The 27420-nt window shown below is 47.6% G+C and overlaps 1 protein-coding gene across 1 annotated transcript; it reads left to right on the forward strand.

Moving 5' to 3' along the window:
• The first annotated feature begins 644 nt into the window (after positions 1–644).
• Positions 645–27419, forward strand: dars1 (aspartyl-tRNA synthetase 1). The gene is made up of 18 exons (XM_056579781.1): positions 645–793; positions 3381–3477; positions 4863–4892; positions 5596–5653; positions 6686–6778; positions 8709–8811; positions 12365–12467; positions 13630–13710; positions 16305–16364; positions 20112–20223; positions 21638–21772; positions 23867–24014; positions 24821–24967; positions 25117–25159; positions 25263–25343; positions 25701–25812; positions 26374–26445; positions 26545–27419. Exons 1-18 carry the CDS (start codon positions 771–773, stop codon positions 26634–26636), a joined length of 1590 nt encoding a protein of 529 aa, XP_056435756.1. The 5' UTR covers positions 645–770; the 3' UTR covers positions 26637–27419.
• The last annotated feature ends 1 nt before the right edge of the window (position 27420 follows it).

The raw sequence follows: 27420 nt of genomic DNA on the forward strand, positions 1-27420 counted from the left end.
ATTCTATTACATTCCAATTTTCATTCCCCAATACTAAGACTACACATATATATATATATATTATATATGTATGAGTGTGTGTGTGTGTGTGTGTGTGTGTGTGTGTGTGTGTGTGTGTGTGTGTGTGTGTGTGTGTGCGTGTGTGCGTGTGTGCGTGTGTGCGTGTGTGTGTGTGTGTGTGTGTGTGTAAATATGGTGTCGTAGGTGGTCGGGACGAGCAGCTGGAGTTGAAAACAGAGGCAAATATGGCAATTAATCTGAATTTAACAGTTTTTAGTTACATGCAGACTTTTTTTCTCCTATCATCATCTCTCTGTCCCCCTCATTGTCTCTCTCTCTCCCCCATTGACTCTCTCTCTTCCCCTCAGTGGCTTTTGGTCTCTCTCCTCTTCTCTTCTCTCCTCTCCTGTATTTATTCTATTAAATTATTATTTTTGCATTATCATTATTATAATTATTATGAAGAATTATTATTTAGCTTTTTGAAAAGATGTTTAAATCCTATTTTTACGAATATATTCTGGACTAAACAAATAAAAGAGGGTAAAAGAAGTAGGGGACAAAGTGCATCATTTCAACATTTGGAGGGGGAACCTTATAATATTCCGTTTGTTTCCAGCCGGAGCGCAGGAGTACTCGTGTGCATCAAGCATTTCCTTCCTCCCCCTCCCCATGCTCTGTCTGTTAACAGCTGATGAAGTGATCCTGCAGCAAACTTTCTAAGAAACGTGAACTATTTTGACGTAAACGCAAGGACAAAATCAGTTGACATGACTAAAGAGGATGCCCAAGGGTAAGAATGGCACGGCCGAGTCGTATCAGGTCGCTTAGAAGAAGAACTTTGCCCACAGGATTACGTTTCTTGTAGCTAAATAAATAGCCCATACATGCTAGCGTTCTGTGTTTTAAAGCATTACTCCCACCGGAGGGTGGATTGCATCATCTGATGGTGGACGTATACGTATACACATGAGGTCTGGCTTACGTGTTGTGAATTTACTTGGGTCAAAGCAACACACAAGTAGGACAAGAAAAGGCCACACAAAACACCTAGTTCGACACTCCCACCCTTAGGTTAGATAAATAACGAATCGACCCACTCAGTGGTACGCAGAGACCTGGTGCTGACAACAACGTTTGGGTCACTGTCGATTTAGTCAACATTTACAATGCAGTTGCAATATAAAACAGAACCATGGAGCCTCGTTATGGTGTTTAGACGTACGACAGATTCAAAGACCAAAGACCTATTCGAACCTGTTACCAGTCCTGACCAGACTGACTACCTTTTTGTTAGGGGAGCTGTCACCTTTGAATTTCGGTGTATTTGAAGCTGAAAGGAAATCCTAATGGCTAATTAAAGTTTTACATATCCTACATTTGGTCAGTCAATGTGCGTTATGGAAAGAAGGAATAGCTGGGTCTGGCTGTAGTGCAGTAGGCCTATATGGAGATAAGGATTCCCATGAATGAAGTGACAGCAAAGAGGTGTGGCCATGGAGTGGTCTGACAGGAGAGGTCTTGCTATGCAGTCTGCTGCACTAGAGGGTAAATACCTACCCATATACTTAAGTTTAGTCTTTGAGTACTTAGAAAAGTGCTATAAAAAACGGATCGATTATTGTTAATTATTATTATTAGTTTGCAGAGCATAAAGACATTATTAGTGCGGCCTGAAAATATTTTAAACTGTCAGCGTGGTAACCATTAAAAAATAATGCATTACATGAAAAACCCAAAGGACAGTTCAGTTTGTTTTAGAGGGAAAACTGTCAAACCTTTTCATAAACGTATGTTTGCCATATAAGCAGTATTGGAACTTCATGTTAATTTGTCGCTTACTTGCAGATTAAGAGTTTGACACTTAAATTAGCATAGTCAATATACATTTTATAGCATAGGGTCCTAAAATGGGAAAATTCATCCAAATGGTGACATTACTAATTAGACACAAATTCCACATGTACTGCTATTCGGTACTTGTCGGTTAACCTTGCAAGGCAGTTGGCTTTGCAAGATAACGATTCCGTGGGAATTGAACTGGCCAGGCTTCAAGTTATGCGTTCGTACCAATCAGTGTCCTCTGGGAAACTAAGTGATACAGTGGTAGACAGATGGTTCATCCAATCACCTGCCAAGTATTATTTTGAAAGTGCCTGCCCCTATCCCATCAGTTTCCAGGGATGACTTCCCAGAAAGTATAATGTCTGTCACGTCTGGGCAGGGTTGGATATCCAATATTCAACATGTGAATATATATATATATATAATACAATTCCAAACATTGGTTTGTAATGTTTATGTGATCACTTTTTCATCTTGGTATACATACACCAGGATGTGAATATCCCTGGTATATATTTCCTGTTTTCCAATGATAAACGGAAATCCAGTTAATTATAAACATTTTGTTTTGGCTAGGTTCGCTTTGCGCTTGGTCTTTGGTTAGTGTAATTTCCTGTCTCAAGGGTCATGTACATTTCCTCATCGAGACACCTGGCCATTGAGAAAAACAGCAGACTGTTTAACCGCTAATGAACAAACCGATTCTACTTTCACAAGTCATTGAATATTGCAGATCATTAGCTACAATTCCAAAATCCTTTTAGTGTTTGTACACTTGTTTTCCAAATTAATGTTTTGTTCTCTAAATCTATTCAATCTTAACATTTGCATGTCCTCTTCAATGCCAGGCCTTCAATAATGTAAAGGAACCAAGTGCAGTCACACAGCTTGGGTCTTGCCTGAAGGCCAACATCATTTTTGTTGTTGTTTTGTTGCAACAGAAAAAGATAAAGAGCAATGTCATGAAAGCCAATAAACATTTTTTAAATTTCCATTTTGAATGCTACATTTCCTTTGTTTATGTTTACAAGAGATCTAATACACTTTCGACTTGTATGTGTTTGTATACATCGCAATTGGTGGAACAATGTAGACCATCCTTCATGTAATCACAGTAGGATAATCCGTAGTCCTCCACTAATGATTTAGCGGCTTGAGAATGGGTGAAGCACCCTTCTTCCCTGCCGCCACATAGCCCCCTTCCAGCCAACAACTCCTTCTGCGGCTCAGTCCTCTCAGTGCAGAGCCTACAGCTGGGTGGTTGTTGTTGTTATTTTACGAGACTATATTTCGGTTGATTCACAAGAGACTAAGGAAGTGGCAAGTGCACCTGAAAAGCCTCCAAACAGGGGCTGTGATGGTGCACAGCCCAAAGCTATTAGCTGCTCAAAACGAATATCCTCCAACCCTGCCAGTCGGCTGCTTCCTGCAGAGGGGGGGGGGGGGGGGGAGACGGGTCAGAGAACTGGCAAGGGGAAGTGGACTCACATGTTTTTGTGCGCGTGTGTGTGTGCGTGTCCGCCTTCCTGTTCCAGGTCCACGGCCGAGGAGACCCAGTCTAAGAAGGGCCTGAAGAAACAACAGAAGGAAGCGGAGAAAGCGGCGAAGAAGGCTGAGAAGCAGGCCAAGCTGGTGAGCGGGTTGGCCCTTTCTCCCACGCCCCTTCCCTCCAGATCCCCTCTCCCAGATCCCCATCCCCTCTCCCGGACTCCCACCTCCGCATCCCATCCTTCCTCGCCTTTGGTCACGCACACACACACACATTCCGTGGCGTGCCGTGTTTTGTCGGGTACCGCAGGGCCCAGCATGGGGGGGTCGGTTCGGAGGGGTGGGCACCCATTGTTTCTGTTTCTGCGGCCTTAGCGCTGTGTTTATGTCCACCCAAACAAAGAGCCGTTTTCTTTAGAGCTCAGAGGTGTGCAAAATAAAACGGCGCTGCACGCCAACGTCGTCGCGGCTGCTTTTCACACACTTTGGCGGCCGACAAAATAAGGGGCCAAGAAAAACCGGACTTGTTTCTTCTGCCTGCTTTGATCCTTCAAGATGCAAGTGGAGTTTTATTGCTTCTAAAGCAATTACGGATGTGAACTCTCAACTGACATTGCTATCCCTGGTCAACCTGTTCTACTCATCCAACAGGTGTATTTTGTACAGCCTGCACCTCATTGGTAGAGTGCTGTTATGACCTTATAGCCCCTCAAATGGTGTACAATATTATGGGAATATATTCTACTTTCTAAATGCATCAAATCGTATTATTTAATTTCCAGTAAGACCTGCTTAGATGTTATCCAATCAATCGAGGAGGTTTCAATGTCGTGCGCCGTTGGCACATTTGACTGGTGTTAACACTTGACCCAGTCATACTGAAATATACATCTGCCAGTCCCAAGCGCTGCCAGTTCCCAGAACATTTGGGGAACGGTTTATGAAGCAAAATTACACGGATGACTCATTATCTGTTTTTCACTTCACATTGCGGGCGGGGGGGGGGGGGGGGGGGGGGGGGGGGTGTGTGTGTGTGCTCTGGGCTGGCTAGGTACTCCTGTTGCTTTATGAATATTTGATGTATATCTAAATGAGTCTGGGTATCATCTGCCATGGGTAGGGAATTAGTTCTGTCTGCGGTTGGTGGCGTCTCTCGCACTAAGGAAGCGGAGGTCTCTCAACTCCCCTGGCAGTTTCATGTTCCAAGCCAGTCTAGTCGAGTTATCGAGTGAGGCCTAACGAATGTGTTCTTCATCTCACCCCACAGATGTGTGTTTTGAGTTTCTTTTTTTAAAACTATTTTCAAAATTTGAGTACAAAGTTAATTTGATGACAATGGACTTTTGGGGGATCCTCAACCAACTGTCGGGACCTCTCAGTCCTCGGGGAAAGGACTTTGAGCCTTGTGCATGTTGGATTGAAAGGCTAATGTTGGACCACCCTGGGTCATTTCCTGGGTGTTTTAAAGCCTGAGTCGTTAAAAAACCCAGGTTTCTTGTCCCCCCCCCCCCCCCTTCTGTGTGTTTCAGGCCGCTGACCAGCAGGGCACAGAGGAAGATGTAAGTAAGCCCCCCCCCAGACGGGCCCCAATGACCCACTCACTCACCCCCTCTCATCCACATTCACACCTCTGCACCGGTTTGTATGCAAAACGCTCTCGCCCCGGTCACCGATCTGTGGCTTTCTCCACCTTCCTACGACTTATTTCCTCCCTAAGCCCTTGATGGGGCTCATTATCTGCCCTCATCGCCCGCGTAACAGCAGATGGCAGCCACGAGGAGCAATTGCCGCAGTGGAGGCGTTTTCACAACACCACGTCTTTTCAGTCTTAATGGACCTCGGTCGCAAGCAGACAACTCTCCCGCCCCCAGAGGAATAAATCCTATAAGTGCATAATGCTAAAAGAAAAACAATCCCACCCAACCTACATTTCAGTTTTATTTTCTAGTGTTTTGTGAATGGAGCTGCTTTTCTTTTAATGAAACATTGCAGTGTATTCCTAGTGTGCTCTTACTACATCCGTTAAGCAGCCATAACAGGAGAAACTATGTGCACTGTCCTAAGTCTATATTTTACACGAAAGGGAATAACTATAATAAAAACCCAATAGCTGTACCTAGATATTTAGACTATAATTCTAATAATTACCATGACATATAATTTGTTTCCCCACCTTTCCTTCTCCCTTGGCCGCCCTCCCCGATGCACTGAGAAGCACGAACACAGTGGATGTAATAACCTCGAGTGTTCTTCCTCCTGCAGGACTTTGCCAAGGACCAGTACGGTATTGCTGCTATGGTGCAGTCTCAGCAGAAACTGGGTAAGTACTATGGTCCACTTCTGCACCACAAGAAGCGTGCGTGTGTGCGCGTGTGTGTGTGTGTGTGTGTGTGTGTGTGTGTGTGTGTGTGTGTGTGTGTGTGAGAGAGATAGAGAGAGAGATGCGGGGTCATCTGCAACAGAGAAAAAAAATTGCCAAGTGACTAATAGGTTGACTATGGCCCCCAGGGGCCCGACGTGCTCGGGGTGCCGCCACGTTGTCTGGTAGCTCTTCTGGTCCCGACACAACCTGCATGCCCAAACCATGGACAGACAGACAGACAGACAGACAGAGGGGGGCAGGGGGTGATGCTAGGTGTGTGTGTGTGTGTGTGAATGCAGGGGGGAGAGAGCGAGGGAATGTTTGTGAAGGCTATGTTCTTCTCAGCCCCCCCCCCCCCTCCCCAACACCCAGACAGTGTGCCGCTGTGTCTGCTAGCATGATAAGGGTGTTGAGCCCGCCCTCTGACTGACACAGCTGAGAGAGGGAGAAAGAGAAGGAGAGCGAGAGACCCCCCCCCACCCCCCCCTGATCCAGCCACCTCCGCCTCCAAGATCATATTTATTCGCCAGACATGCCATGGCTGCAATCTGAGCAGATTGTGTGTGTGTTTGTGTTTGTGTGTACGTATATATTTTGTGTGTGTTGTGTTGAGGGCGAGGACGGATTGTGTGTGTGTGTGCACGAGAGGGGCTATGTTTATGTGTGTTTGCGTGCATGGACTTGCGCATTAGTTTCGCATTCCGTTGTGCGTGCAAGTGCAACGGTAAGCAGAGGGGGGGGGCGGGGGGGGGTTGGCATCTTTGGCCGCCAGCAGAGCAGAATGTCCTTTGAAGTTATCTTAAACGCAGTGCCTTTCCACCATCACCTTGCCAAGACACCTATTTATTCTGAATGTGTGTGTGTGTGTGTGTGTGTGTGTGTGTGTGTGTGTGTGTGTGTGTGTGTGTGTGTGTGTGTGTGTGTGTGTGTGTGTGTGTGTGTGTGTGTGTGTGTGTGTGTGTGTGTGTGTGTGTGTTTGTGTGGAGACAGACAGGGAGCTGGTCCGCGTCCAGGACTTGACGCCTGAGATGGCAGACAAGGTGATCTGGCTCCGGGCCAGAGTCCACACCAGCCGAGCAAAAGGTGAGACCGCAACCCCGCCGCACCCCCCGTCCTCTAAGTCCATCCCTGTTCCTTGTGGTTTCTTTTCTCAGCCCGTTGACCTCAGCCTCCCCATTAAAACCTGTTTTATAGTTGCTGTGTGTGAAACCCCAAGGCTTGAATGACATCGCGGCCCTCACGCACAGATCATCACAGGCGATGTGTGTGGCCCACCTCTGAAATTGTCCAATGTCGGGACCAAACGACCACTAGCAATGCCATGGTCGTCCGGGCACTTCATGAAAGGCGCATCACGGTGACTATCACGGCCGCTTTAGGCCGGGCCGGGTCGGATGCCCGCCGCCTTCGTAAAGGCTGCACTGTCAAGGTCCGCCAAGTCAGCCTGCCCTTGGGCCAGGATGTGAAATGGTCTCTAGAAATGATCGCTTTTCTTCGACGGACTAGCAGTCAGCATCCAAAAAAGGAACAGGCTCTCCCTGAAAAAGGTGGAATCCAAAATAAACTGCAGGCTGGTGTAGTAGAAGAGAAGGAGACAGCTGTGTTTGGGATGCGTCACTTTGTGTATCAAGGATGTAATGTATCCTAATGGTCTCGTTTCCGTAAACGATACCGTCCTGTTTTTGTGCAGTCTTACCTTTTGACAGGTATTTGAAACATTTGGGGTTGTGTATTCATTAAGTGCAAGCCATTTCAACATTAAGTCCTGTTTGCTATAAAAATGACATATTATTCATTAAAACACACCGTTCTCTTAGTTTAGTAGTGGATGCCATCCAACTTTATTTATGACAAACATTGCGGCTTACGAAGTTCATAATTTTAATAACATTAAGTAAACACAAAACTCCACCATAGGGGCTTGGGAATAGCTCCAGATGGCCGCTGGGTTGTCTTTTTTCTTTAATTATTGTTCAACAGTTCAACACACACACACACACACACACACACACACACACACACACACACACACACACACACACACACACACACACACACACACACACACACACACACACACACACACACACACACACACACACAGAGACACACGGCCTTCCCCCCCCCCCCCGCTCGTCTGTTTCTCAGAGTTTAACAAAAAAAAGCTTGGGGTGCATTTTGATATCATTGCTCGGTCATCACCGGCGACAAGCCGACAACAAGGTGTGGGGATCCGATGGCGGTCTCCCCGGCGCGGGGGCCCGGCCCCTGACAGTCCCCCGGCCGCGGCTGTCCGTCGGAACACAATGAACCTGTTGAGCTTCACCTCGCAGCCGACACCGCGACCGGGGGCTGACAATGTGTTGAGGTACAGCACAGCAGATAGGGGGGGGGGGGGGCTGAGAGCCCCCTCGCCCCCACCCCCCCCAGCCCCCTCAGTCACCCCGGCCGTCTCTCCGCTCCAGAGCTAAAGCTGGGGCTATTATTGTTTTATTTATTATTTATTTCTTAAGAGCGGAATAACATTTGGGATTTGTGGGGCCGCATGCGAACCCGCACAAAGGCTCACACGTAAACACGAGCAAACAAAACCCTGGTGGTCGGCCCTCAGTCTCTCAAGTGTTTGCCGACTATTCTTTATGCTGTTGACATTTTGTGTGTGTGTGTGTGTGTGTGTGTGTGTGTGTGTGTGTGTGTGTGTGCGTGTGCGCGCGCGCGTCCTAGCGCTGTAACAGTGGCTCTCGCTTGTGTTCCTTCCAATTACCGTCTCCTTCAAAGGGGCACGGTCGTAAAGCGCAGTACGGCCACGGCATACCTGTGGGAGCCTGTAGCCGCTCCCACGGACGAGCACAGCTTCTTCAACTGCTCTCAGACCCCCCATCCCCCCCACCCCCCCCCCCCGCCCATCCTTACTGGATGACCAAAGCCCAGCGTTTGTTTAGACGGAGCCCATTAGCCCGTGTTTTGACTGGGAAGACCCGTTGACAGGCACTGTTGTTGTTTGTTTTCGCAGGGAAGCAGTGCTTCTTGGTCCTGCGTCAACAGCAGTTCAACGTGCAGGCCCTGGTCGCCGTGGGAGACCGTGCCAGCAAGCAGATGGTCAAGTTCGCCGCAAAGTGAGTCAGACGGAGACCGCGCTTCCTGTTAGGCGAGAGGCAAGGGGGGGGAATACAATGGTGGGAAAATCCTGCATCCTAATGGTCCTCGTGGCCCGTTTTCACACTTACGTGGACGTGTGTGGTGGTGGGAGAGGGGGCGAGGGCAAGGGGAGGAATCGATCACTTTGCACTTGACAACAGAACCCGACTGGTGCGAAGGCGGGACCAGGGAGGGTACTAATGGAGTACTTCCTGTTAAAATGGCCGACACAGGGCCCCAGTTCGGGAAGAAGGACATTTTTTTCAAAGCCAGCCTATTGTTTACGATGATAAAGGTCGGATGGAAGTCCATTACTGGTGTATTGTATGAATGGAGTACCAAAGAATAATCAGCAGACATTCTCAGTCAGGAGAGACGCCCTGGTATTTTACCAAAGCCTTCATTTAAGTCACTAACAAGTCATTGATTTGGGAAGAGCTCCGCAATATGGATGCTTATGTTCTTCAGCCGAAAAGGAAATTAATAATTTGCAGAAGTGGTCCCCAGACGTCTGATCCCAGACCTGCTTATCAGTTGAATAGTTGAGCTTCTCAAGTGGCCGACGTGGAACTGAAAGGACAGGTCTTTTTTTTCTTTTTTTTTTAACCCGGTCAATGTCGGTGTGTCCTTAGACCGCCCAGGTCACAACCCCCGGTCTGAACCAGCTGACCCAAGTCACCATGACCCGTTCCTTCTCCTCTGGAAATCCAGCGTAGCCTTGGTTCCTCATCCCACAACTCTCACGCACGGCGCGTTGGCAAAGCACTCTTTTTGGTTTTGGTGTCTCGAAAACAACCCGACTCAGACGTTGCTTCAGACGTTTCAACCGGGTAGTTTCTAAACATCCTCTTGTATCATTTATCTCCCTAAAAATAGTAGAGTTGTATTCCGTGTGTTGAGGTGTGTTTTTTGTTTATATCTGGGTTGTGGAGAGTTGCCTCGCGTGGGGGCACCATGTTCGTGCGTCAAACCATCCAATGATGAGCCTGGCGTCAGTTCCTCATTTCTCTTAAGCAACGCAAAATGCCGTTGGGATGACGTCGCAATCCCTCCACAACAACTGCCAGGGAGGTGGGCGGTAGTGAAAGTTGTGAAAACATTCACCTTCACAACGGCCATCACTACCTCTTTTCCACACGACATAGAAATAGCTCAATCACAAGACGACCCGACGCCTGGGTCACAAGTCGGCCTCCACCCGAGGAAATCACATGCTGGAGTTTCCTGTGGCTAACTGATTGACCCGGGCCTCCGTTTCTTTGTCCCACGGCCTCCAACGTTTTGTTGGGTTCCATGGAAACAGACGTAAGCCCCGTTGAGTTAAATAGGACATGCTTTATGATGATGTTGGCCCAGGCCGTCTTGCACATATCTGTCCCAATTCCTCATTGCCACACTCGCATAGTTATTTGTTCACCCGTTGTAACATGCGATTGCAAATCCATGAGCTCCACTGACATGAATTGATTTTGTACAATGAACAGTGAAAAGCCCTAAGGTGCTGAATGTTAAATTAAGTTGGCATCATGCAACATCATGTCATAAAGTGAGTCTCAACGGTGCTATTTCATATACAGAACAGAGACACATGGTGTCAGTTTGCCTTCGCCTTTATGCTCGTTAACAAGGTTGCAACATTTGCATACATTTGGGGAATAGAGTGGGCAGGTTGCGTGGCTCTGAGACCCCGTTTCGGAAGAGAAAGACGGCTTTGCTAAAGACGCGCACGTTAGTGAGATGACGGTGTGTCTACATTGTTGTTACCACGTGGATTGTTATGATACCGTTAGTTGAATCACCCTGCGCCAGCCCCCATCTGGGTTCCCCGTGCCAGCGTTCTGTCCTGAGCTAATGAACGCCGGCCCCACTGTCAGCCTCTAAGTCAGCGCTGTGTGGCGCTGGAGGTTATTAATGCTGGCATTTATTTATCTAGTTGATCCCCTCCCATCCATGGGTGGGCAGAGGGGTTCGGGGGGGGGGGGGGTCAGCAGCAGCTGCAGACAGACGTGCGGGGGGGGCTTCGGCAGCCGCGTCCCCTCAGCAGTCCTCGTTTGTTCCTCTGGTAATGAGACGGAGCGGAGGATTACCGGGGGCTCGTCACGTCGGGGCCCCACGCTGAATGACCCCCTCTGTTGCGCGGCGGGGATGGAGGATGAACCCGTGACGCTTTTTAATTGTGGCCCGACACTGTTGTAATAACACAATTAGTCCCGCGTCGTCCTTGTCTTAAAGCAACAAAGGAAAACACTGTTTCATGGAAAATGTGTCCTGTGTGTTTCGTTTTTTGGTTTTGTATCAATTAACCAACGGATAGGATTCCAGGCATTCATACAGTACTTGCGCGAAGTTGAAGGCATGTAGCCAACGCCCTTCAACCACTGAAAGGAGCGTAGTAGAAGTGGTGGTGGGTGGTGGTGGGTGGTGGTGGTGGGTGGTGGCATAGGCGGGAGTTGAAAAGCCACCAGTCTGTGTGCACATATTTAATGCCACAAGCCAAAGTTGCCATGGCAATGGTATATCCGGTGTGTGTGTGTGTGTGAGTGACTTTTACTTTTTTTTGCAGTGGAGGGAAACTTGTTGCCTGGCTGTGTACTTGGTGTCTCATATAGTCAACCTCACAAAACAAAGTGCACCTGGTGAGACAATATAGAAAAAGACATCAAAGTCTCAGAGAGGCCCCCGTCTATGATCGACTGTGTGCAGTACTCAAGATCAAAAGCCCTGTGAAAGCGCCTTTGAGTTTTAATACAATCATGCATCTTGGGGCTGGGCGAAAAATCAACATTATCGTTTAACGTCTTTGACTGGTATTGAATCAGCATGAAAGGAAGATCTGACTTATTGTGCTACCCAGTGTGATAGTCTGAATGAATTACCATTGGAAGATATGCCCCTAAAATGATCAAATATGAGTAAACATCAGAGAGAAAGGAAAACTATTTTCAGTCTGATGGCATACATTCCATTTTTGTATACTTCAATGTAATTACCCTCAGACTGTTTAAAATATGAAAATTGCACGTTTATAAGTTGTTTTTAATCGCGATTGTGTACAATTCCCCTTGATTACCGAGGCAACACATTTTTGCGTATTGCCATGCCCTAACACATTTACAATCATACTCTATGATTAAGATGCTGCGATATCGATCCGTTTATATTAGATAAACAGTGGCATCTGTAGGGACCATGGTATCCCTCCACTCAGGGCTGCTCAATTATGGAAAAAATCATAATCACGATTATTTTGGTCAATATTGAAATCACGATTAGTCAAACGATTATTTCTGAGTTTGAAAACATGATGTATTTATTCAGTATCTCCCCCCTAAAATGCTTTGTAACTGAGAACTTGGAAATTTCGCCTTAAGAAAATACACAAAATGGTTGAATAGAAAATCTTCAAATCTAAAATAATGTACAAATATGTATCCAGCTGTTGTGCACTTCCTATAAAACATTGAATGAAACAACAAAAAAAAAAAAACTAGATCGTTTGACGCTAAAATCACCACCCCAACCGTCCCTCAGCATCAACAAGGAGAGCATCGTGGACGTGGAGGCCACTCTGAGGAAGGTGGAGCAGAAGATCGAGAGCTGCACCCAGCAGGAGGTGGAGCTGCACGTGGAGAAGGTACCACCCCTGCGACACCAACTCCCACCTGAACGTACAGTGCAGCACGCACTCACACCTCTCTGCTCATGCACCTGCAGTCTGCGTTCACACCGTTTGATGTGCAACAGTTCCCAGAAAATACCCTATTTAAATCAAGTGTGAAGAGAGGATGCGTCAACCCCAGTTGAATGCCTATGAACGGATTTGTTTTGTTTTTTGTATTTTTCCGCTGCAATGATTTATCGATTTAAGTCGATCGACACTTTATCTTTATTTTGATGATACATTCATCATAATACAGTCGACTCATCAAGGACAAATGTAAAATGTTTGTTGCTTTATGCTTCCTCAATTTGGTTTGTGGATTATTATGCAACATTTTCTTAAGTTTAAAATGCTTGTCAGATAAAGCAAGATAAAAGCAACACGTAAGACCTCACTTTGGACTCACTATGAAATTGACATTTCCTAAGACGACATAACTAATAAAGAAATTGATCGCTAGAGTAATCGACTAGGAAAATAATCAATCCTTCCAGTATTGATTATTTATGTATTATTAAATATCCACAAGGGTACCACTGCTGTCCCAGGGGGGACCAACGGTGTTTGTTTCTCTGTTGGTCGGGGCTAGGATCTAAACCCATGCAGACAGGGCAGCCTGCAGCCTTCATATGAAAAAAAAAAAAACACATGCATACAGACAGGCTGGTACTTTCCAGATCCCCCACTAAGAAGTTTAAACTGAAAACTTGCACGGCTCAGCTTGGCAATAGCCTGGACACTGTGGTACTTTCCTACCAGAGTGTCCTGTTTCCCTGGTACTTTTATACCCCACAAGTGTCCCCACAAAGAGAAAACCCAAACTGAAAACACCCAACACATTTGGGTGTTTTTCTCCAGATATCTCTATGTAAGCTTAAATCAAATCTTAAACAAACAGTGAATCCATTGATCATGATTGACCTTCCCTCCCTCCCTTTCACCAGATCTAAGAAGTTATTCTCTCTCTCTCTCTCTCTCTCTCTCTCTCTCTCTCTCTCTCTCTCTCTCTCTCTCTCTCTCTCTCTCTCTCTCTCTCTCTCTCTCTCTCTCTCTCTCTCTCTCTCTCTCTCTCTCTCTCTCTCTTCCCCCCCCCACCTATTGATTCTATGGCTCATCATTGACTCCTCCCCATCAGATCTTCGTCATCAGCCAGGCGGAGGCGAGGCTGCCCCTGCAGTTGGAGGACGCGTCCCGCCCCGAGGGCGAGGGAGACGAGGTGAGCTCACGGTGGGCCGTAAAGGACAAAAAGGCCTTCGCTGAACAGCAGCCGCCGTATGGGTGGTGGGGGGCTAGCTTTACAGACGGTGCTTCAGGGGCCGTCTGTCTTTTTTGGGTGTGTTCCAGTGGAAGGTGTAGATCAGGGGTCAGCAACCTTTTCAACATGCAGTGCCGGTTTGACATTTTCTCGTTAATGAGTGTGCCTTAAGCAACAATGTATAAAAAATGAAGCTGAATTATGACACAGCGACCAAAAACATTTCCAGAAGACCTGGAATTGTACTATTTCCATATAGTCCACAATCATGCATCAGCATTTTAAATGTTTTTTTGGTTGTTATATTTGCAACATGGGCTTACAAATTATAATTACTTATTACACGGGTCTTTTCAACGTTCCGTTCACTTGAAAAGAAGTGCCCACTTGCATGGGCACTGCACAACTTCCGGCGGTCAATTATTTTTGGATAATTCATTGGCAACGGATGAATAATGACCGCTGTCAAGGTAAACAAAAGGACTTTTTGCCTTTGGTATCACTCCGCACGTAGTCCGGTAACTTGTCAATGTAATAAGCGGGATATGTATCAGCCCAAGCGCTGTCGGTTGCTAAGCGACGACGTCAACGTCTTGGGCGGACAATTTCTCTGCTGATCAACACTATGAATGCTGGTAACAAATACATTGTATATAGAAACTCAGAAACTCATTCAAAAGCATATTTGCACTGTGAGAAATGTAAAAAACGAGAATATATGAGAATGTTGAATCCATCCACATCAATATCTTTACGACATGTACTATGCAAAACCATGTGAAGGCAAGGCGATGCATACAGCAACAACACCACTTGCAACAATATTTTAAATATTTTCTTTTCTATTACTCACAACATAGGTTTAAAAACTATGAATTGATCCCATTTCAGAACACTGCTTTCTGGAACTAATTTTAACATATTTGCATTGGGAGAAAATGCCCAAAACAGAATAAAGTACAAAAAAAATTGGTAGCAATGATTATGCTGCCGCATTGTGCTGTGAATTTTTTTAATAATATATATATTTTTTTCTTTTTTTTTTTCTTTTAAGTGTGCCAATGATTATGCTTCCCCATGCCTGTGGTGGCACGCATGGCTAGGGTTGCTGACCCCTGGTGTAGATGATTGTGAGTCAGCCGGCCGTACGATAGGGCTGTGACTGTATTCGGACAACACCGTCATCAACGTTGCGTTTTCTTACTCGATTTGGGTATTTCCCCGTGGCAGGGATATCCCCAGAGCCTGACCAACGGGGTTGAATTGAAAGTAAGCGGGGTGTTTCAGAGTGCAAGTGTTCATGAACAGGTTCATGAACATTCGCGAACATTCGCGCTCATTCATTCAGCGTCAAAAGACGAAATAACATTAAACAGCTAACACTTATTTTACAAATGACATTTATTAGCGTTGCTAACTTTATATTTGTATTGTATTTAATTGTTTAATCGCATCTAGTTAGTAAACTGAGTGTATTAACACAAGCTAGCTAGACTATGATACACTTTAAACACCCAGTTTACTAGCTAAATTCAATACAATACAAAAATAAACAAAAAACAAGTGTTATCTGTATTATGTTATTCCGTCTTTGGCAACATGAGCGCAAATGTTTTTTGAAACCTGCCTGCCAACGGACAATCGCGTCGAACATTGACGTTCGAGCGTGGATTACGTAGGCGGTACAATGTTTCGCCCGCCCCCCGGTACAATTTTGGTGTGACCGCACCCCACCGGCCCCTGCAGGGTGTCATAGCAGCGGCTCTGCTCCTCGCTGCGTCCTCTCCTCGCTGGCTGTCTGCTGCGGCCCAGTGTCGACCCCGTAAGCCTACCCCTACCCCTACCCCTGCGGCTCCAGCTGCGACCGGAGGGCCCCCCCCCCGACCACTGGGACTGCGTCCCGTCACTCACACCTGCTGCCCCCGGTGGCTCTGCCCCCACCCCACCCCCCACTCCCTCCTGGTTCCGCGCTGTCCTCTGGTCCATCTCTCGGCTGGCTCCCTCTCCTCCCTGTGTGTGACCTTGACCCGTTAGCAGAGCCGGACGTATGGTCTTGAGGGTTTCCTGCCCCCCCACCCCCCCCCCCCCCCCCCCCCCCACTAGGACGCCGTACTACTTCCTGCTGTGATGAAACATTAAGAGTTTGCCGGGTGTGACGGATTTATCCATCGGGCTGCTAATGGCCGACGTTTACAATTGTATACGGCAGGGAGAGAGAGACACACACACAGTGTGTGTGTGTGTGTGTGTGTGTGTGTGTCATTATTTCTACTATCTACCTTCAGTGTTCATAATGCGCTGAAGCATTAATAATGGGGTGGATTATATGGTCATAATACCCTGCGTTGTATTTAAAATATTTAGTTTGGCGTGTGATTTGAGTGATTGTTATTGTTTGATAACGAATCCTTTGCCTTTCATTTCAGCATCATCAGCATGACAATGTCTTTGTTGTAACACGTCTTGTGATGTGTCAGATTGCATCGACAACAACGCGTCATTGACACTGTACATGACCCTTTTCCCTCACGCGTCTCCCTTCCCTCCCCGCCCAGGATGGCAGAGCCACGGTGAACCAGGACACCCGTCTGGACAACAGGGTCATCGACCTCAGGGTGAGCCTCCCCGACCCTCACTCGGACCCTGCGTGCAGCACGACGACCCCATGGGCCTTATCCGCCCAGCCCCCGTCTTGGTTCCGTATCGGTGGAGGTGGCTTGCGTTTAGACCCGAGATGGCCGCCCGCCTGGCTGCGTGGGGCGGTGGCTTGCGTTTAGAACCAAGATGGCTGCCCGCGTGGCTGCGTGGGGCGGTGCCTTGCGTTTAGAACCAAGATGGCTGCCCGCGTGGCTGCGTGGGGCGGTGGCTTGCGTTTAGAACCAAGATGGCTGCCGCCCTACCGTGCTGTGCGGTAGGGCGTGTCCTCACCTGAGGCGTTGGTCCTGTGTCTTCTTCCAGATCTAATTGACGCGCACTTTGCTCTTCATCGACGCTGACCGCTCGGCCTGCCTCAATTACGAAGTCACAGCGTGATGTACATCCGCCCATTAAACACTAATAACAGCGCATTATCTGCGAGGGTCATTCAGTGTTCATCTCTGGAGAGCCGCCCACTTATCATGTGTTCTCCACGAGTTCACTTCCCCAAGGACATGTTGAAATGGACCTTCTATTTTACTGACGTTATTTCTTGTGGTTAGGTTTCTCTTTTTAAAAACTGGCACGCACACATTTTCATTTTCAGTCGGTTCATGGTTCCTTTTTTTTTGTATTTATAGAGCCATAGGGCACGGATCATGAAGTACATAGCGTCTTTGGGAGGGGGCGGGGGCGGAGGGGGCGGGGGCGGAGGGGGGGTTTGAACCATGACATTGAGATCCTCTCCGGGTGCGATGCTCCCGTCCTTGGGTTACAAACCCGTCATGACAGCAGGGTGAGGCAGAGGTGCAGTGCGCCATGTGAACTACAACTACTGAGACTCCCTTTGTTCAGAACACACACACACACACACACACACACACACACACACACACACACACACACACACACACACACACACACACACACACACACACACACACACACACACACACAACTACACACATAACAACACTTTAAACGACACAAACACCTAGATATTGATAGACACACAGCTACACAACTACACACATAACTACACTTTAAACTACACATAATCATACACAGCTACACAGAATCACATACAGAGACACACACCCCGAGAGAGAGAGAGAGAGAGAGAGAGACACACACACACACACACACACACACACACACACACACACACACACACACACACACACACACACACACACACACACACACACACACACACACACACACTACTTCTTCTTCTTCTTGGTGGGTCATATTACTAACACACCTACACAGACAGACACAACTACACATATACAGAGACAAACATATGCACGCACACACACACACACACCTACACCTACACACGCAGCGAGACAGGCCCTCCTGCCTGGAGCCCCCCGTCCCCCCCGGTGGGTGGGTGTCCTGGCGTCAGGGCCACAGCTGTTTGAGCGCCGGCCGCGGCGGCTGACCTGGGTCTCCTTGGCCTGTTATCACCTCTGCACTTCAGAGCCCGGCGCGGCCATAAAGACGCTTCCCACTCTAACACACCACACAACACACACAGTCCTTTCCTTGTGTCATGTTGGGGCTTTAATTTGAGGTCTTCTACTAATGAACGGCTTTAGACGCCCCACCCCCCCCCCCCCCCTCCCTTTAACCTCCTGCCAACCCTGTGAAAGAAAAGATAGATACATACGACTCGGGTTTCTGATGTATTTTTTCAGTGGGACTTATTTCGGTTGGTCCAATTCTCGGACCAACTGTAAGGTTTCTACTTTCAGGGGGTTTGACTGCTGGGCGTGTTGCCAAGAGAAAGCACCCTGGATAACGGGTGTCTGTATGTGTGAGGTCAGGCCAGCCGCATGACACCAGGGGGAGGGGGGGGGGGGGACAGCCGTTAGTGAAATGACGCACATTGAAATATCTGTCTCGATTCATCAAGGACTCTCTTTCGCACCCGGAATTTCAATGTGCTTACCGTCACCATGGCAACGCGGCCGTGCGTGACAGCAGCTCAACCGAGTCGATGTATCCAGGAAATGGAGTTGTGAAACTTTCACATGATAATAAATACTATGTTCAGGCCACATAGTATGCGACATTATTAATGATAATCTCTCTGCGGTGTCTGCCTTGCTCTGAATGGCCGTGGACTCACAACCGTCTCCCAACTGCCATAATGCTATCTTCACACGATAGCCGGCACACACACATTGGGCTTGGGCCCAGCTCTGATTGGATGTGGTGACAAATTCTCACCAGTAGAGCAGGGAGTCTGTCTGGGGAAATGGTTCCAGTTCCCTGTGGCTGACCGCTTCAGACAGATGTGAATGGGACTGAAGAAACCAAAAGTGAAGGCCTTCCCCTCTGGTGGGAAAGTCGAATTGCTCACTACTTCGCAGAATGAAAGTTGAAACACCGAAGGGGTTTGTTTCCCCGTTGATTGGGGCGGTGGAGGGTATTAAATCACTATTACCTTTTCATTTCTGACAGCCGCCTAGACAATGGCCATTCAGGACTTGGAGAAACCCTCCATTGATGGGAAGAACAGGTTCTATGAAAGGCCTTTCAATTAAAGGGCCCCTATTTTACTACCAGGTGTGTTATTGCTCAGCCATCACAGAGCGTTTCAAGATCTGCCCTATCTGGTGGTGAAGTTGAGGCCCAGTCAGGGGTTAGATCAGGATTTTTAGCGTTTTTTGTCCTTTAAGTGATCGTGAGATCATTAAATGGGTCTGGATCTCCACGCGCTCTTCTTCTCACAAGGGCAGTGTGCGTTTTGTTGTCGGTTCTGTGATCCCCAAACGTAACCGCCAGTGGTTAACATGAGCACGCTGACGGGCATTCCCAGGAGCGAGAGCAGAAGCTCCACTACTCTGCTTCATACACCTTCCAGTCAATTGTGAACATGAATCTATATGCGTGTTTCTATCTGTAATAACTTGTGTCTGTAATTCACTGTTTGTAAAATTTTTTTACAAACAGTGAATTTTTTTCAGAACAATTTAGTTCTACCGCTTGGCTGCCAGGCTGAGTTGAAGCCTATTCAGAGAGCTGGCAGGATAGCAAGTTTGTTATTCCCTGTGGTAGGCGGTTAACAAACATTTGATAAATCATGGATGACTGTCCTTTCTCAGAAGCGCGCAATGAATGCTTGGACCACGTGACAATCCGATCCGCCCATGCATCTCATGAAGCTGAATACCAGGAGTTGAATTGAGTGGGCAGGTTTTTTTTTCGTTTTTTTTTTTTTTTTTTTAAATGTTGCATTTCAGATGAGTCAATCTGTAAAGGGAGTGTGCACACAACTGTCCCCTGGCCCAACGGTTCACGAAGGGGGGGGGGGGGGGGGGGGGATTTCATCTTCTCTTTCTTCTTCTTCTTTTATTACTCCGAGCTAATTCCGGCGTTGTATTTGTGGAGGGAAAAACGTGTCTGGATGTATGCTCCTCTAATTGTGTGTTTCGATTCCCCGAGGCCCCCTGCCCTATATCAACAGGCGCATATTCTCCGGAGGGCCCATGTCATTTCCAGAGGCGTGCATGAACAGAAACTGCCGGGATCTTACGTTTTTATGATTCTTGGGTGTCATAAATCAAATGAATCATAATGTGTTATTGTGTGTCTGCATACATGACTCTTGTCTCTCTGCGTGTTTGTGTGTGTGTCTGTGTCTGTGTGTGTGTGTGTGTGTGTGTGTGTGTGTGTGTGTGTGTGTGTGTGTCTGTGTGTGTGTTTCCTCACAGACCACAACCAGCCAGGCCATCTTCCGTCTGCAGGCGGGGGTCTGCATGCTCTTCCGGGAAACACTCACCAAGAAGGATTTCGTGGAGATTCAGACCCCTAAAATCATCTCAGGTAAAGAGCACACTCCCCCTTTGCCACAAGCTTATCTCCCCTCTCCTCCACCCCCCCCCCCCCCCCCCCCCCCCCCTCCTCCTTTGAACGTTTCCCCCCTTGAACCGCATGACTTGAACGTTTGCTTTTAAATCCCCTATCTGCCCCAGGCACGACTCGTAGTGTGTGTAGTACGTTGGGCTTCGATAACCAACCACCGACAACACCCGAGGTGGTGTTGGTGGTTTGGAGCGAGATGGTCCCTTCCTGACTGATGGCGATTCAGATAGCAAGCGCCAGAAGTGCGGGAACCAGCTCTTTACTCACGATTACAGCGACCCAAATTACACCGGTTATTCGGCGTGAAGTCTCAGACGGCGTGATGGAACGCGGTCGTACGTGATGAGTGTGTTCGGTCGACAAACGGGCAGCACTGCAATGTTTGTCTGTGGCGCGGAAAAGCTGCAGATGGGGCGTGTGATCAAAGTTTGAATGTTAAATAGAAATCAACCCGAGCGCTAATTTGTTACGTTTTATTTGTATTTGGGGAAGTGATGAAGTTTATACAAACCTTTCTCTAGTCTCCATCAAGGTGTTATGTGAATAGGTTATTTTGACAGTTCCTTTTGATAGTTTCTTCTTTTGACAGTTGAAACGAGGCCTTGGTCTTCATCTGTTGTGTTTACTCCACTGGCTCACCTTTAACATGAGCTCTCCCCCCAACCACTATTACACTAGTAAGGCCATGACCTTAATGTACTTCTCCCTTCTAGTTTGTGTATGTTAAATGGAAACGGCCTCACGTGGAAATGTTGTGTTTCCGACCACCGCATGTAATTATTGCTGAGGGTTTTTGTGTCTTCTTCTCATTACTTGAGGTCTTTGTACACTTGTTTCTCACCACAACCTCCTATGTGTCTCCCTCCGTTGTTATTCCCTCTGTGGCAACGCTTTAGTCTCACTTCTTCTTTTCTCCCCTGAGCGTCCTAACGGTCACAATATTCAAAAGTGGCGCTTTTTTACTTTTTGGCGGCAGGTTTTTGAAAAAAATCTTTAAAACCACATCGTTTTCTGTGGGGGTAAGGGCACGATATGAAAACCACACCTCGCATGAAGCTATCAGACACCACACCCTGACCTCAATACACACACACACACACACACACACACACACACACACACACACACACACACACACACACACACACACACACACACACACACACACACACACACACACACACACACACACACACACACACACACACACACACACTGCAGCATTAGTGACAGTGGCCCCAAACACATTCCGATTAAAAGAGGTAGTTATCTCCATTTCGCTTGTTTGGTGGTAAGGGTTAAAAAAACGTTTCAGATAAAAAAACGTTGTAGATTAAAAGTTGTGTGTGTGTACGTGTGTCGCCCGTTCCCACAGCGGCCAGCGAGGGTGGCGCCAACGTGTTCACGGTGTCCTACTTCAAGACCAGCGCCTATCTGGCCCAGTCCCCCCAGCTCTACAAGCAGATGTGCATCTGCGCTGACTTCGACAAGGTGTTCTGCGTGGGCCCAGGTAGGAAAGACCTCCCACCTCACCGCCTCCTCCACCCCCACCGTCGACCATCCCCACCCTGGTCCTCGCCATCCACAACACCACCCACGACGACAACCTCATCCCCCCCTTTACCCATGTCATTGCTCTCTCTTTTCCCATGTCATTCCCTCTCACTTTTCCCATGTTATTCCCTCTTTTCCCGTGTCATTCCCTCTCTTTACCCAAGTCATTCCTCTCTTTACCCATGTCATTCCCTCACTCTTTACCTATGTCATTCCCTCTCTCTTTATCCATGTCATTCCCTCTCTCTTTACCCACTTAATTTCTTCTCTATTTACCCATATCATTCCCTCTTTACCCATGTCATTCCCTCTCTCTTTCCCATGTCATTCCCTCTCTCTTTATCATTGTCATTCCCTCTCTCTTTACCCATGTCACTCCCTCTCTCTTTTCCCATGTCATTCCCTCTCTCTTTACCCATGTCATTCCCTCTCTCTTTTCCTATGTCACCTCCTCTCTCTTTACCCATGTCATTCCCTCTCTTTACCCATGTCATTCCCTCTCTCTTTACCCATGTCATTCCCTCTCTTTACCCATGTCATTCCCTCTCTCTTTACCCATGTCATTCCCTCCCTCTTTTCCCATGTCATTCCCTCCCTCTTTTCCCATGTCATTCCCTCTCTCTTTACCCATGTCATTCCCTCTCTATTTACCCACTTCATTCCCTCTTTACCTATGTCATTCCCTCTCTCTTTTCCCATGTCATTCCCTCTCTTTTCCCATGTCACTCCCTCTCTCCTTACCCATGTCGCTCCCTCTCTCTTTACCCATTTCAAAGATGTAGTGCCACAGTTCCGCCGTTTGTATTACACTGAGTACAGCTCTGCCCGTTTGCCGGCGTCTTGGTGGTTTGGCCAGCGCTATCAAAGAGCTTTGACCCAGTGGGACGGGACGCGTGCGCCAGCTGGAAGTTTTTCTAAAAGTGTTTGGAGTTCTAAAAGTGTCAGTGCCCAGAATAACATCAAACACAATTTTATTCAGAAATAAATGATGCGATAGGCACTTGGGAACCTCCGCGCGAATGGTGTTCGGAGGTGTGGCAAGTGTGTGTGTGACTATGCGAGAATGGGTTTGCGCGTGTTTGTTTGTGTGAGAGCCTGTGTATGTGTGTCAAGCCTGTGTGTGTGTGTGTGTGTGTGTGTGTGTGTGTGTGTGTGTGTGTGTGTGTGTGTGTGTGTGTGTGTGTGTGTGTGTGTGTGTGTGTGTGTGTGTGTGTGTGTGTGTGTGTGTGTGTGTGTGTGTGTGTGTGTGTGAGAGAGAGACTGTATGCATGTGCGGAGGCTTCTTCCCTGATAGTATTTTTAAAAAGCAGTCTACACACAGTCCCCCACTGAAGGGAAGGCACAGCACTACAGTGCCCTTGAACCTCTGCACACACAGACCTTCGACAGCAGATGCAAGGCAACTCCGTCTAAACAATCTCTTCAACCCATCCGCACGCACAACATGGCGACGGCAGGCGCAGAGACTACGTTCAGGACCATGGCACACTGTCTTGTACGATTTCAATGCAACTTGTATTGGTGTCGTGGAATGGCAGTTCAAAAATCATTAAAAGGTTTACTCAGTGGATGATGTTGTCTTGAAGAGAGTCCCTGTAGCCTGAATCTCCCCACTTTGAAAATATGCCAGTGCATGATCTTCTTTCTTTCTTTATTCATCACTTTCAGTATTTTCTTCAAGAGCTCGACTATCGAGCTGTGCCGTCTCCCATTTCCCTTCAAGAGCATAGGAATGTAATACTATCATCGAGGTTATTCCAAATCATTCACAGCATCCCTGGTGGTAACTTTGTAGATACCAGATCTTCACGAACACCCATGTGAATGTGTGTATGAATGGTTTTGAGTCGCTTTGGATAAAAGTTTCTGCTAAAGGCCCTAAATGTAAATATAATGTAAATGTTGTACATTGAAGTATTCACTTTGATTCAGTGCACAGCCATCTATAGTTGCCTAATCTGTACTGGCAGCCCTGGGTCAAGCATGAAACGGTCTGCTTACCCATGTGCTGATGTTGTCCCCCCCCCCCCCCCTTGGCTCACTCCAACAGTCTTCAGGGCAGAGGACTCCAACACCCACCGTCATCTGACGGAGTTTGTGGGGCTGGATATCGAGATGGCCTTCAACTACCACTACCACGAGGTCATCGACTCCATCACCGACACCATGGTGCAGATCTTCAAGGGCCTGCGAGACCGGTAGGGAAGCACGCGCCCTTAGATTTAGTTTGGACTTCTACCGATTATTTCTATAAAGGGTTTTTTTTCCGGCCGAGATCTGAACTCAAAACACATTTCTCATTCAGCGAGTGAGTGCGACCATGCTGTTTTTTTTTGCCCGCGCGTCAAATTAAAGACGTAGGCCTATATTCAAAGAGGCGGTGCTAATCCCGAATCTTAATGGGAATCCACATGGAGAGCACACTTGAATAAGGGGCGCGAATCAAATGCAAAGGGAGTGCTCCGTTTTGTGTTATCCTCTGAGGGGAGATCCGAACTTCTGACAGCACCCACTTGTAGCACGCAGACGTCTCAACGGCGGGGATATATTTATCACGCCTGGGGGGGGGATTCCTTTATCTGTCAGACAATCCCCACTATTAAGAAGCGGCCCCGTGTTGTCTGGTTTAAGTAGAGTGACGTCTTCTTTGCTGTGAACAGCGAACATAAAATATAGACATGGCCGTGTTGCCCCCTGGTGGTCGGACAGAGCATAACATTTTACTGCGCCGTGGTAATTAAGAACTAAGCAGTCTTTGGACGCTTTATGCGACTTTTAATGCAATCTCCCTCATTGACTCTCCAGCTTAGATCAATACGGATTCCTTATCGAGGCTTGCACGTTCCCATCATATTTATCCATAATCCCATCGTCCCATGAGAAAATAAACAGTGGCTGGACTTCAACCCCCTCCGGCCAGTGGGGGGGGTTGAAGTCCAGGAGAATCCAAGCGGAGTGAGAGTGATGCTGGGGTGGTTGTTGTTGTTGTTGTTGTTGTGGTCAGATTCCAGACGGAGATCCAGACGGTCAGCAAGCAGTACCCCAGCGAGCCCTTCAAGTTCCTGGAGCCCACCCTGCGGCTGGAGTACACGGAGGGCGTGGCCATGCTGCGGCAGGCCGGCGTGGAGATGGGCGACGAGGACGATCTCAGGTCAGGGCACAACATTTTGGCCAAAGATGTGTTGTGGTTGAGGATTTTGGAGCTTGGTTATTCTTCTTTTTTTTTTTTTTTTGGGAGAAATTAATCTTGTAATTATCATCAGGAGATTAATCTTGAGTTGTGTCTTTGTTTTTACCCAGCACCCCCAATGAGAAGCTCCTGGGCCGCTTGGTGAAGGAGAAGGTACAGAACTGAACCCTTTGCTCTGCCTCACGTCGGGCTTTCTCTCTCTCTCTCTCTCTCTCTCCCAGTCAAAACTGATAAAACCTTTTTTATTTCTCTACAGTACGACACTGACTTCTATGTGCTGGACAAGTACCCGCTCTCTGTGAGACCGTTCTACACTATGCCTGATCCTAGCAACCCGGTGAGTAATCCCTCTTCTGTCTCTCTATCTCTGTCTCTCTGTCTCTGTCTCTGTCTCTCTCTCTCTCTCTGTCTCTCTGTCTCTCTGTCTCTCTTTCTCTCACACCATCTGCCTGTGTTTCAGTCTCTCTCACACACAGACACGCTCCTACATACGCTCACACACACACACACACATTAACACGCTTATGCACACATAAACACACACGAGACATACACACACACTCTCATCCACTCAATTCTTGTTGCGGTGCCTCTCAGTTTATGGAGGACCAGTTATTATTGTGAAACAGTCGAATCATACGCCGATAAAATCCTGATTTATGGGTTGATTTTACTTTTCATTGTTCTCCTCCAGAAATACTCCAACTCCTACGACATGTTCATGCGGGGGGAGGAGATCCTGTCTGGAGCGCAGAGGGTCCACGATCCCCAGCTGCTGACGGAGCGCGCCATCCATCACGAGATCGGTACGGCCCTCTCACCACCCCCCACACGCAGCGTGATCAAACTGATCCGACCGGGGCCGTGCATCTGATCCGGGGAGAGTTCAAACCGCTCGCTCGCTTGGAACTCTGCACTGCCGTCAGTTGCAAGTGATGGACCGCATTGAACTTGACAGATCAGCTCCACAGCAGGGGGGGGCCTAAAGTTCTCCCATCTGACCCCCCGACGAGAGTTGCTCAAACGTGCAACTTAGGATTCAGAGCTAGTCGAGCAGTGTGTTATATTCTTTGTTTGAAAGGAACAAACTTTGATTATGACTGTCAAAGTTGTTAGCCATTTGCTTTTGCAATACAAAGCTAGATTCCAAGTTTCGTTTCTTTCTTTTCTTTACTTTAATTTCACTATTACGGAGCTGTACTGTTTTGTGATAAATGGGATAACTCCACGAAACCCCTCATTGCTTTTATTGCCTGATTGGGTTCAGTGTAAAAGTGTGTGAAATCTATTTCTTAATTGCACTCCTCCATCATAACGTCAAAATCCTTTCTCCTTGTTTTTTTTGCTGTGTGTGTGTGTGTCTCCAGATCTGGAGAAGATCAAGGCCTACATCGACTCCTTCCGCTTCGGAGCTCCTCCCCATGGCGGTGGTGGAATCGGTAAGCAGAGCTCCTCGTTTCACCTTGCCGTTTTAGATTTTCTGATCTGTTGCGTTTCCAGTCGTTGAGGAAGTGATGTCGTCTCTCCCCGTCTCTCAGGCCTGGAGAGAGTGTGCATGTTGTACCTGGGCCTCCACAACATCCGCCAGACCTCCATGTTCCCCCGGGACCCCAAGCGCCTGACCCCTTGAGGGGGGGGACACGGCCCTCAACAACCCCCCCCCCTCCCACTCCAGGCCCCGCTGGAGCACCTCACATGGACAGGGGGCCTACCATCCACAGAGGGGGGAAAACTAGACAGAGCCGCTAGGGAACCAGGGCCACTCACACTCAGAAGTGCCGCTATGACTTTATCATCAGAATCAATAACCTAGGGACACCGAAATAAAGATTGCCTGTTTTGATTGGAACAGCCAGGTTCTTATTTGACACCCACATTAACACATTCACACAAAGGGAATTTAAATCCACGTTTCCTTTTGGGGGGATTTAACTTTGAGTGCAGTCACATGAATAATTCTCGTCTCTTTTAGAGTAATTAATAATTTCATCGATTCATAATAATAGTGTTGTTTGTCTGGGGAACTTTGTTTTTAAAAGTGGGAGTCTTAATGATTACATCACATCACAGTACGCCTCAGCAGTCAGCAACACCTTTACAGCTGTACGGACTTATGATTGTGGTCCCGAGATGTGTTTTTCTGATGATTACTGCTAATGTTTTATAAACTACTTATAAAATGTGAATCATGAATGCTGTTTTCGTCCATCGTCGAATTGTTCATATTACTTGAAAGGGTGTCTTGAGGTGAACCCAGGATTGGTTGGGAATTTGAGATTAGGTTGGCTTTCAGCCCTGATAACGCGGTAATAAACACACCTGCACAATTCCCCTTCCTTTCACTGCAGCCATCACATTGGTTCGGAATCGCTTTTTCTCCTCAAACCTCATTGGTTGAGGGGGTATAAAAGCTC

The sequence above is a fragment of the Gadus chalcogrammus genome, chromosome 20, assembly GCF_026213295.1.
Source record: "Gadus chalcogrammus isolate NIFS_2021 chromosome 20, NIFS_Gcha_1.0, whole genome shotgun sequence".
In the NCBI taxonomy this organism is placed as follows: domain Eukaryota; kingdom Metazoa; phylum Chordata; class Actinopteri; order Gadiformes; family Gadidae; genus Gadus; species Gadus chalcogrammus.

Coding starts and splice junctions, on each gene's coding strand:
- dars1 (XM_056579781.1), top strand. CDS start 771: ATGACTAAAGAGGATGCCCAAGG. Junction 794..3,380: donor ACTAAAGAGGATGCCCAAGG/GTAAGAATGGCA, acceptor TTCCTGTTCCAG/GTCCACGGCCGAGGAGACCC. Junction 25,160..25,262: donor GCCGCTTGGTGAAGGAGAAG/GTACAGAACTGA, acceptor ATTTCTCTACAG/TACGACACTGACTTCTATGT.